General features: G+C 42.8%; 1 protein-coding gene across 1 annotated transcript in view; it reads left to right on the forward strand.

The window, feature by feature from the left end:
• LOC106898747 overlaps positions 1 to 12397 on the forward strand; it is a 32383-nt gene that overhangs the window by 15816 nt on the left and 4170 nt on the right. Inside the window, exon 2 of the mRNA XM_014960177.1 lies at positions 7 to 2001. Coding sequence (XP_014815663.1) covers positions 7 to 2001 — 1995 coding nt within the window. The remainder of the gene's footprint in view (positions 1 to 6; positions 2002 to 12397) is intronic.

A 12397-nucleotide genomic window follows, 5' to 3' on the forward strand; every position in this document is an offset into this window, starting at 1 on the left:
AAAAAGTAATCTAGCTCCATTGCTCGGTCTCAGAAATCTAACTGTGGTGGATCTTGGGACTAACTTCATTAAAATAGCTGACTTGAAAGTGTTCAAGGAGTTCCCTGCTCTTAAACTCATAGACCTCTCAGTGAATAAAATTTCTCCTTCTTCAGAGGAAAGCAATTCTTATGGATTTTGCTCTAATCCTCGGATTTCAGTAGAGCAATACAATAGGCAAGTATTACAAGAAATGCATTATTTCAGGTATGACGTATATGGGCGAAGTTGCAGGTCCAAAGACAAAGAGGCTGCTTCCTACCAATCTTCAGTTAAGGAAGAGTGCCTGAGGTACGGAGAAACTCTGGATTTGAGCAGAAACAATATCTTTTTCATTAACCCCTCAGACTTCCAGGGACTTGGTTCCCTCAGATGCCTCAACTTGTCAGGTAATGCAATAAGTCAAACCTTAAACGGAAGTGAATTCTCTTCCTTGTCTGGATTGAAATATCTGGATTTTTCCGACAACAGGATTGACTTGCTCTACTCAACTGCTTTCAAAGAGCTACAACTTCTAGAAGTTCTAGACCTGAGCAACAACAAATATTATTTCTTGGCAGAAGGTGTTAGTCACACGCTGAGTTTTATGAAAAACTTGGCCCACCTGAAGAAGCTGATGATGAATGAGAATGAGATTTCTACCTCTATTAACACAGGAATGGAAAGTCAATCTCTTCAAATTTTAGAATTCAGAGGAAATCGCTTGGATGTTTTATGGATGGATGGCAATGCTAAATACTTGTCATTCTTCAAGAATCTGACCAGCCTGGAACAACTGGATATTTCCTTCAACTCACTCAGTTTTTTACCTGCGGATGTTTTTCAAGGTATGCCTCCAGGCCTCAAGACCCTCAACTTAACCAATAATCAGATGAAGAGTTTCAACTGGGGAAAACTGCAGTATCTGAAGAAACTCGTAACTCTGGACCTCAGCAATAACCTTCTCTCTACTGTTCCCCGAGAACTGTCCAATTGCTCTTCAACACTCCAAGAACTGATGCTCCGAAACAATCGCATTCAGCGACTAACCAAACACTTTCTCAGAGGTGCTTTTAAATTGAAATACTTGGACCTCAGTGCAAACAAGATTGAAATAATTAAGAAATCTAGCTTCCCTGAAAACGTCATTAACAACCTGAGGATGCTGCTCTTGCATGGCAATCCTTTCAAGTGCAATTGTGATGCCGTGTGGTTTGTTTCCTGGATCAATCAAACTCAAGTGACTATTCCTCTTCTGGCAACAGATGTGACCTGTGCAGGCCCAGGGGCACATAAAGGAAAGAGTGTGGTTTTCTTGAATTTGTATACGTGTGAGCTGGACACCTCGTATTTGATCCTGTACGCTCTGTCAGCCTCAACTGTCCTAGCCTTAATGGCGTTCACAGTGATGAACCATCTCTACTTCTGGGATGTGTGGTATAGTTACCATTACTGCACTGCCAAGCTGAAGGGCTATCGGCGCCTCCCTTTACCAGATGCTTGCTACGATGCTTTTATTGCCTATGACAACAAAGATCCGGCTGTGAATGAGTGGGTGCTGACAGAACTGGTTGAAAGGCTGGAGGATCAGAAACCCAGGCAGTTCAATCTATGCCTGGAAGAAAGGGACTGGCTGCCAGGACAGCCCGTCTTTGACAACCTTTCCCAGAGCATTCGGCTGAGCAAGAAGACCGTCTTTGTGCTGACCAACAAGTATATTAAAAGCGGTCGCTTCAAGACAACATTTTACATGGCCCACCAGCGCCTTCTAGATGAAAAAATAGATGTCATTATCTTGATATTTCTTGAGAAGGTCTTGCAGAAGTCTCGGTATGTCCGGCTGAGGAAGAGGCTGTGCAGAAGTTCTGTCCTGGAATGGCCCACTAACCCCCGATCTCAGCCCTACTTCTGGCAGTGCCTGAAAAATGCCATAGCTACCAGTAATACCCTGGCCTACAACAAGCTACTCCAAGAAACTGTTTAGCTCTACTGTAAACACTGCTCGGATGCCTGGTGAGCAAAAGGTCCTAAACGTAACTTGGAGAAACTGTTGAGGTGTGGAGGATAAGAGGAATTGTGCCATTGTTCCCAAAATGAAACGTGCAATTGGTCCTCAAGCTGATAGTACACTTGTTTTGCTAGGACAAGATTGAACACAAACTGTTGCTGGCACAGATGTTTATCTGACACTTGCTTGGCATGGATTGCTGCCCAGCAGGAGAAGATGCACTACCCACTGGAAGCCCTTGCTTTAGAAGAGAATCACCACGTCCAGCTTTCAGTTTGCTGGGGGCCTCCAGCATCTTTTGTGGTTGGGTCAAGCATGGGTGAGACACTTGCCCGGCTTACTCCAGTACCCAGACTGCCGGGAGGAGTCTGGCCGTGCCTTAAATTGCTGCTGTTCAGATCACTGTTGGAGTAAAGGTGATTTTAACGAAGTGTTAGTTTCTGTATTTGGTGTATTTATGGAAAGCAAGAAAAGCATTTTGTGACATATTTGTCTCAGAAAATACCCAATTCATGCTTTGATTTATGAGTTGGGAACATGTAAGAATGACTATCTTTTCATCTCAGGCTTATAGATGTTGAGTCTACGGCTTCTGTATGTGTAGGCAACAGCCCCAATCGCTGGGGAAAGGTTGGGACTGCTGTCAGGGGCTTGAGTGTGGCATGGGAGCTCTCCTGCTGTTGTGTTATCAAAAAGCTCATAAAGGTGAGGGAACTTTGAAGAATGTGTATGGTCTAAAATAGGAAGGTATGTGGGAAACAATTTCAGAAGGGTTCACAGGCTGTGGGTTGGAAGCAATTACAAGATGAAGGGAGTCCTTGCGCAAGGACCTGCTATGTTGGAGTGAGGAGAGGGAGTAGGACAGAAGGTAGGATGAGGGAAGCCTTTGCAGAAGGCAGATGGAGAAAATCAAGTCAACCAAAGAGGAAGTAGGAAGAGACAAAGAAAGGAAGGTAAAAAAATAAAAAAAGAGAAATTGGAAGAGGTGGAAACAACTGAGAAAAAGTCATGAAAAAGGCATGATAAAAGCTAAGAAGCATTTACTGCTAATTTCCAGGTAACATCTTCACTCTGCCTTTCACCTTCCTCCTTGGCTGCTGTCTGAGCTGGGTCCTTCCTGAGGACTCTGGGTTCCTCTCCAGTGCTGTGCCATCAGCTCTAGGAGCTTGGCTTCCCTGTTTCCACCCATGTCCTGTGTTACAAACTGTTGTGTATCAACTGGGATGATGTTAGCAGGTCCAGCCAGGGCTGGGGCCCGAGGACATGCTAAAGTGACTGACTAGCCTGCCCAGACTTTCTCCAGAACAAACCAGAGTCACTCAAAGTTCAAAACATGGAAGATCAAGTCATACAAAGAAAGCATCTATCCCACCATTTCTTTAGCCATGCTATGGTGATCCAGAGCGGCCTCAAGCCCTCCTTCACCTCCTTGTTCCCCAAGCAGGTCCCTCTCCCACAGTGGCTGCTGGGGCACCACTAAAATCTGAACCAGGAACAGGTCTGACTGACTTTCGAGACATCCGGAAAAAAGGGAAGAAACACTGCTCAGAAACATAAACACTTGGGCCCGTTGCCCGCTGTGGTTCACAGCACAGCCTCGTCGAACATGTGACAGTATTTCAGCTAAGGACTTTTGTAATGGCAGCCTAAAACTCTGTGCATGGCACAGGTGGGCTCTCTGCTTGCTGTGATGATCTCTGTTTTGGGAGGAGCAGCGCGCTTTCACCTTGCTAGCGTTCCTGTCCACAGTGCAGTCTGGGGGGCTTCTCCCCTCCCCTCTCAAAGCCTTTTTGCTTTTCTGGCAGCTTGTCTCAGTGACAGCTCTGGCTAATGGGGAACTGACACTCTTAACTGCTTTGACCCAGCTGTCACACCCTGGTAGAATTCTCAGTCTTGAAGGGTACAGGATAAATAAAAGTAGAATCAGGATCCTAAACCTCAGAAAGGCAAACTTTTGACTATTTAGGGTGTTAGTGCGTGGGATCTCTTGGGAAACTGCCCCCAGGGATAAAGGAGCGAACGAGAGCTGGGATATATTTAAAGACATTTTACTTAGGGTTCCAGAGCTCTCAATCATGATGTGCAAGAATTCAGGAAGTCACGACTTCTTAGCCAAACTTAAAAAACAGCATAGGCAGTGGAGGAAGGGATACACATCCTGGGGAGATGATAGGGATATGTCCCAGGGAAGAGTGAGTCATATCATCTACCTGGACTTGTGCAAAGCATTTGATACTGTCTCACAAAACATCCTTGTCTCTAAATTGGAGAGACGTGGATTTGATGAGTAGACCACTTGGTGGATGAGGAATTGGCTGGATGGTCAGTGTTGTGGTCAGCAGCTTGATGTCCATGTGGAAACCAGTGATGAATGGTGTCCTACAGGGGTCTGTATTGTGATGAGTATTATTTAACATCTTTTTTTGGTGACATGGACAGTGGGATTGAGTGCACCCTCAGCAAGTTTGCAGAGGACACCAAGGTGAGTGGTGTGGCTGATAGTTTATAGGGAAGTGATGCCATTCAGAGGGACCTCAGCAGGCTAGAGAGGTGGACCCATGCAAACCTCATTAAGTTCAACAAGGCCAAGTACAAGGCCCTGCACCCGAGTGGAGGCAATCCCAAACACAGATATAGGCTGGGCGACGAGTGGATTGAGACCAGCCCTGAGAAGAAGGACTTGAGGGTATTGGTGGATGAAAAACTGAATATGAGCTGGCAATGTGTGCTAGCAGCCCCAAAAGCCAATTGCATCCTGGGCTGCATCAAAAGAAGTGTGGCCAGCAGGTTGAGGGAGGTGATTCTCCCCCTCCACTCCACTCCTGTGATACCCCCATCTGGAACTCAGCTCTGGAGGCCCCAGCATTCTAAAGACATGGACCTGCTCAAATGGGTCCAGAGGAGAGCCACAAAGATGATGAGGGGACTGGAGCACCTCTCCGATGAGGACTAGCTGAAAGAGTTGGGGTTGTTCAGCCTGGAGAAGTGAAGACTTCAGAGAGACCTTATTGCAGCCTTTCAATACCTAAAGGGGACCTACAGGAAAGATGAGGAGAGGCTCTTTATCAGGGAGTGTAGTGATAGGATGAGGGATAACAGTTATAAACTGAAATTCAGAGGGTAGATTTAGACTAGATATAAGGAAGAAATTCTTTACTCTGAGGGTGGGGAGACTCTGAAACAGGTTGGCCAGAGAAGTTGTGGATGCCCCATCCCTGGAAGTGTTCAAGGCCAGGTTGGATGGGGCTTTGAGCAACCTCATCTAGTGAAAGGTGTCCCTGCCCATGACAGGGGAATTGGAACTAGATTATCTTTAAGGTCTCTTCCAATTCAAACCATACTATGATTCTATGATCTCAGCTGCCTCCTGTGCTTCCTTGCCTACCTGTTCTGCCTGATCTTTTCTTTAAATAGTTCTTTTTTGATTTGGTTGTAGGCATCCAAACAGACAAGTACATAAACACGAACAAGAAAACCAAGGATCATGTAATAATATTACAGATAATAAGGGGTTTTTCCTCCCAATTTATCACAGCAGTTTTAACGATTAACAATAGAAGCAGAAGAAAGAGGAGGGTCTGGTTAAAGTGGGTGATTTATAGTTATATTTTAACAAATGTCTTTCTGATGATTGTGTCTGTATCTCAAAATAGAGTAACGTGAGCTGTACTACAGCTCTCTTCATAAGGCAGAATCGTAGAATCATAGAACATCTTGAGCTGGAAGGGACCCATAAGGATGATCGAGTCCAAATCCCTCCTCCTTGTTGGACCACCTAAAACTAAACCATATGACTAAGACCATCATCCTGATGCTCCTTGAACTCTTACAGACTTGGTGCCATGACCACTTCCCCTATTCCAGTGACTGACCACCAGCCAGTCCAGTGAAGAACTTTTTCCTAATGTCCAGTCGGAACTTGCCTTCAAACTTCATACTGTTTCTTTTTGTCTTATTGCTGGTCACCAGAGAGAGGAGATGAGCACCTCCTCCTCTACTGCCGCCTTGAGGAAGCTGTAGACTGCAATGAGTCATCCCTCAGCCTTCTCTTCTCCAAGCTGAAAAACAAGTTACTTCAGCCTTTCCTCATAAGTCTTGTCCTCGAGGCTTTTCACCTCTTGGTTGCCCTCCTCTGGACACACTCTAATAGTCTGATTTCCTAGTACAGAGGTGCCCAAAACTATATTCATCACCTCCCTTGACTGGCTAGCTATGTTGTGCTTGATGCACCCCCCAGACACAGTTGGCCCTTTTGGTTGCCAGGGCACACTGTTGACTCATATTCAACTTGCCATCAACCCAAACCCCTACATGTCTTTCTGAGGGGCTGCTTTCCAGCCTCTCATCCCCCAATTTGTATGTATAACCAAGATTACCCTGTCCTAGATGCAGAATCTGGCACTCCCTCTTGCTAAATTTCACATGGTTGGTGATTGCCCAGCTTTCTAGTCTATTCAGACCTCTCTGTAAAGCCTCTCTATTCTCAAGAGAGTCTACAGCTCCTCTTAGTTTAGTATAATCAGAAAACTTACTTCATGTACATTAAATTTCTGCTTCCAGATCATTTATAAAAGCATCAAAAAGCACTGGCCCTAAAATTGAGCCCTGGGGAATGCCACTGGTGACTGGCTACCAGCCTGATGTAACTCTGTTTTCTATAACCCTTCGAGCCCAGCCCATCAGCCAAATGTTCATTCATCATATTACAGACTTGTCTATCTGCATTGCTGAAAATTTGTCAAGAAGGATTGTGTGAGAGATCGTATCACAAGCTTTGCTGAAATCAAAAATCCCCACATTTACTGGCTTCCCTTGGTCAACTAGATGTGTGACCTCGTTATAAGAGGAAATTAAGTTAATGAAGCTTTCCCCTTGTGAACACATACTGACCAGAGACTGTCTCTCAAGTGTTTTTCAACAACTCCAAGAACAACCTTCTCTGTAATTTTACCAGGCACTGAAGTGAGATTGGCGTGCCTGTAGTTACCAGGATCTTTCTTCTTACCCTTCTTAAAAACTGGGACATTTGCCTGCTTCCAGCTGCTTGGGACCTCTCCAGACTCCCCAGACTCTTGACAAATACTGGAGAGAGGTCCTACGATAACATCAGCCAGCTCTTTCAGTACCCTGGGATGATTCTTATGTGCAGCCAGCTGGAGCAGCAAGTCTTAAACAAATTCAAATTCAGCTGGGAGTTAATCATTCCCCAGTCATGATCTTCCAACACATGGCTCCAGGGGTCTCAGGGCCCATCATTGGTGTTGAAGGCAGAGGTGAATAAGGCGTTAAATGTCTCCGCTTTGACTGCATCCCTGTTTGTAAGGTGACCACCCTCATCAAGTAAGGAATCAATGTTATCTCTGACTCTCTTTTTGCTGTCAGCATATTTTTGAAAGTTTTTGTTGTCATTCACTGTACTGGCCAGCTTGGCCACACGCATTTCACATTTTCACACACATCAAGCTTTGGCCACACACATTTTCCCTCTACAGTGGTGAATAGCATCTCTGTAGTCCTCCTGTGTCGCCTGTCCTTGCTTCCAATGTCCAAACACTTTCCTTTTCAACATAAGTTTTAGAATATCCAAGCTGGCCTTCTGGCCTGCTTGCTTGACTTCCAACAATTTGCAATTGCCTGCTCCTGCACCCTTAAGAGATGGATCTTAAAAAGTGACCAGCTTTTATGGACCACAATACCTGCAACAGCAGATTCCCAGGGGACCTTACTAACTAACTCCTTTAAGCAGACTAGCAACACTAAGTCTATTTCCTGGACCTGTTTGTGTCCACTGTATGATATTCCCAGTTGACATCTGGGAAGTTAAAACCACCCATAAGGACAGGGGCAGCTGATCTACTGATATTCCTGAATTCCTAATAGAATAATTCATCATCCTGATTGGGTGGTGGATAGTAGACTCTCACAACAAAGTCCACTTTGTTTGCTACGAGTACTGAAGCTCTGCTTCCCGGGAAGTGGCTGGACATCCCCCGACGATAGGACATAAGGAGTATCTTTTATTTTCCTTTGGTCTGTGAGCTGCCTCCACTTTTGCTGTATTAAACTGCCTTCATCTTGACCCACGAGTTTTTTTCCATCTTATTTCCCTCTCAGTGCCCCGCTGAGAAGGAGAGTGATAGAAGGGCTTGGTGGACAACTGGCATCCACCCAAGGTCAATCCACCACATAGAGATGAGATCTTTCTTAGAAACAAGATGCTGAATTGTTTGCCTTTACTGTGCACAAGTATTATAAATAAAACTTGACAATTACTTGTGCCAAGAGATTGCTTGTGGTTTTATTATTATTTTGATACACTTGTTTTGGGTTTTTTTTGAGGCCATACCCTGCACAGGTCAAATAGGGAAGAATGTGGCATTGGTTCTCATGGAAACCTTGCTCATAAATCACATTCCAGCTGTCTTGGACATAAGGATGGACTGTTAATCACACCAGACTGGTACATATCTTTGTAATAAGAGCATCCTTCTCTTCCTTTTTATGGTCTGGCAGAAGGGACACAATGTTTAAGTTTAACTGGGAGTTTGAGTTAGTGCTTTATGAGCATCTGAAGTTCTAATTTCTCACATTGTTGTAAACAAACCCCCTCAATGGTATTTAACAGGATGAGATGGGGAAAGAGCTGAAGGAAAATACAGAATTAAGCTTACTGTGTCCGCAGCAGTTTGTGCCCTTGAAATGCTTATGAAGAGTTCTAGGTGAATTCCAACAGCTCTGTGAAAAACCCACCCATTTTGACAGAATTAAAAGGCATGGAAACAGACAATGGTGAGGTGTTTGGTGTTTAATGCTCTGTGATGCTTGGCGCATGCTAGGATTCTGGTCTGAGGATGAGATGAGAGTTCAGCCTGGTGGGAAAGTTTCTTCTCTCAGCAGCATTATTTCGAAATAGAGGAAAAAGTACCACATTGCGTAGCAAAAGTCAGGTTTTAGCTCCTATTTGTCTACAAGGCTTATTCTACTGCCCCAGTGGAAGTACAAATTTTTGCCTCACTCGGTAAAACTGCTTGAATTTTGCAGCCTTTCTGGAAGCTCTTGCCATGGGCTCCAGGGTTTTTAAGCATCAAAAGCTCAGAGGCTGCCGCTGAGGCAGAGAGTGGACTGTCAGGAGTGAAACCAGAGCATGTTTTCACTGTGCAAGTCCCTCTTTGAGTTGTTCTTTGGGCGCCTGTTGCCGATGCGGGTGCTCTGTTGTCTGCCTGCTTCTTGTGTGGTGGCTGGTCCCAGCCAGTAGCTAAGCCCTCCCGCCAGCCGCCTTGGGGAGAGAATCAGGGAGGGCAGGAGAGATAGCAGCTTGTGGGTGGAGACAAAGACAGGTTAATAAATAAAGATTAAAAAAAAAAAAAAAAAAAAGGTGAAAAAAACCCACCCACAGCTTCAATCACACTAAGAAATTAAAATTTCAGTCTTGCCAATGTCTGCTACAGGTCAAAAGTAACCTAGAGTCTTGGTACAGTGCATGCATTACTATATTCCAAGCTTATTAAAGGATAAATTAAAAGTCAATGCCTTCTGAAAGTAACACACAAACTTTGTGTCAGGCAAACTTCTAAATTTTTTTAACATACAAGTTCATAAGACTTAATTGTATTTCTTGTGAGATGGGAAACATTGTTTTATGACAAACTGCAGTTTGACTCACGATGTCCTAACTTGATTTTTGTTTAGTTGTGTCAAAGAAAACACAGATATTCTATACAGATTATCTAAAGAAACTACCACTTACTTTCTTGCTGTACCCAAGTTTTACTTTCAAAAGCCTCAAACCAGCAACCTTAAATCTTCAATATATGCAACTTGCAACTAGAAATTAGCTCTTTCCAGAAAGTCTATTTATAGTCTGCAGCCACAGTATGAAATATTTGCAGAAATCATTACATTCAGATATCGTGTAGTTTGAGACTACCTGATCATGTCATCAAATAGCACCTGATATATCAAAGATGACACAGAATGCCTTTGCAGTAGACAGGAAATAGTAGAAGAGGAGAAAAATCTTACCTTTTTCTCTTTTTTTTCTCTAAAATAATATATCCAGCAATCCGTTACTAATGGTAAAGTCTCTTCTCTCCAAAGATAAAGGAGCAGTTCAGGCTGTCACTTCAGGATCTCTGGACGGTAAGTCACACCAAATCAGCTTCCCACCAGATAATTATACAGATCTAGAGGGCTTCTAATAAATCAAACTCAACTATTACGCACAACTTTAAACCAATCTTTTCATTTTTCCCCCAAAACCTAAATCTCAAAATTTTGCATTCAATTTTAAATATGGTAGATTGGGTCCGGATTGGTGGATATGTTACTTCAAGAGAAAATAAGTCAATACGTAAGAAGTTTAAATTCTCCAGTGTACCCATACCCACCACTACTAATGGGCAGTAATGACCAGTGACTTTAACAAACAGGGTATAAAAATATCTAGCAATACAGGTTATTTTCTAAATACAAAATAACCAAATCTCCTTTTTTAAAATAATGTGTTATTTTTCCAATAATGTGTTATTTTTCCAATAAATCTAACTAATATTTTAGACATATTTATTATAAGCCTTCTTATTGTCTCAATACCTAAGGGTTCAGGCAGAATGCCTCTACATTTTCCATCTGCAGTGCTCTAATAGATAGAAGATATTCTGCCAAGAGAGTAACAGGCATGAATTCCAAATGAGGACTGAAGCTGCTTGGCCGTATTTTCTAGATTTCAACAAGTGTTAGTCTACCGAGACACATACCAAATGCAGTCACCCTTAATGAATTCTTGAAGTTAGAGGTAGTAGAATAAGCACAAAATGCCATTTAAATTATTATTTTCTTCCCCCCTTTTAAACAAAAGATGAAAGCCTCCAATGAACCTGTGTACTGTTACTCATTGTTATTGAAAGCATTTACCCAACATGAGCAAAGCTTGCATGACTATCTTAAACATGAAGAGCATACCCACTGGAATCTGTATTTGTCCTTTTGCTGTGCCTAATATCTTGTATTTGGCCACCTGGACTACATTTTAAGGGTTCATTTGATATGTCTTCCAGTAACTCTCAATGCCTTGTACCGCAACAAAACATGGCGAGTAGTACTTCAGTTTTGGTTTCTGGGGTTTTTGGGGTTCTTTCCGAGTATCAGAAACCATGCTGGGAAATGCAGGTTGTCACAGAACATTAACTATTCAAGTAGTTACTATTTGTAACAGCCAAGTTCAGGACAAGTAAGAGTTTCTTCATACACTTTTTCTCAGCTTGCCAAAGACAGTTACCAGCATCAGCTTTAGAATCATAGAATTGTCTAGGTTGGAAGGGACCTTAAAGATTGTCTAGTCCAACCATCAACCTAACTCTGACAAAAAAATAAATAAGAAATAACCAATTAAAAAAAAACAAAAACAAACAAAACACAAAAAACTCCCCCAAACCACTAAACCATATTCTTGAGGACCATATCAACCCGTCTTTTGAACACCTCCAGGGATGGTGCCTCAACCACTTCCCTGGGCAGCCTATTCCAATGCTGGATAACCCTTTCTGTGAAGAAATTTTTCCTAATATCCAATCTAAACCTCCCCTGGAGCAACTTGAGGCCATTTCCCCTTGTCCTATCTCCTGAGACTTTCTAACTCAAGCAGATTATTCCTCTAGATCCACTTGTCTACATGTTCTGAAAGTTTCTAAGTTGCTGAGCCCTCAACAGGACCTCCACCACATGTTGATGATACTCTACAACATTCCACCAGTTTCTAAAAAGCTGCAAAAATTATGTAATAAAAGAACTAAAAAAGAATGACGTTTAGATTTTTCTCTCAACTCTGAATGTAAAATCATACCAAACATGAACACACTGAACGTCTTCAGAGAAACAATTACATGCTCCAAGAATACCTACATTAAATGAATGTCTACAATGATCAAAAAAAGGATGCAAGGATGGCTAGAATCAGACTGCAATAAGGAAAGAGAAAACTTCCAGCAGCAAAAGAACAATGAACTTCGGGTATTAAGAGGAGCAGAATAACTTCAAATACACCTAACAGTGGGCCAAAGACAGGAAAAGTTCTCAACCAGAAACACGTTCTGCAAGACCAGTCTGTTTGTTCGTGTCTCTTGACAGGAAAAACAAATCTAGGAAATGGTGCTTACCAAAAGCAGGATTGAAAAAGCATGCTGCTTTGCAGAAATCATAGATTTCTTTGACTACACACTGAGAACTAGCTGCGATGGTAACTATGTCTCATTTAATTGGACACTCTTTCTTTGTTGGAGGGATTGGTGGATGCCTGAGGAAAAGACACTTTATCAGTAACAAAAGTTGGTGATGACTGCCACAAAAAAAAAAAAAAAACAAGCAAAAAATCCA

This window comes from Calidris pugnax, unplaced genomic scaffold (assembly GCF_001431845.1).
Source record: "Calidris pugnax isolate Ruff unplaced genomic scaffold, ASM143184v1 scaffold188, whole genome shotgun sequence".
Taxonomy (NCBI): Eukaryota; Metazoa; Chordata; class Aves; order Charadriiformes; family Scolopacidae; genus Calidris; species Calidris pugnax.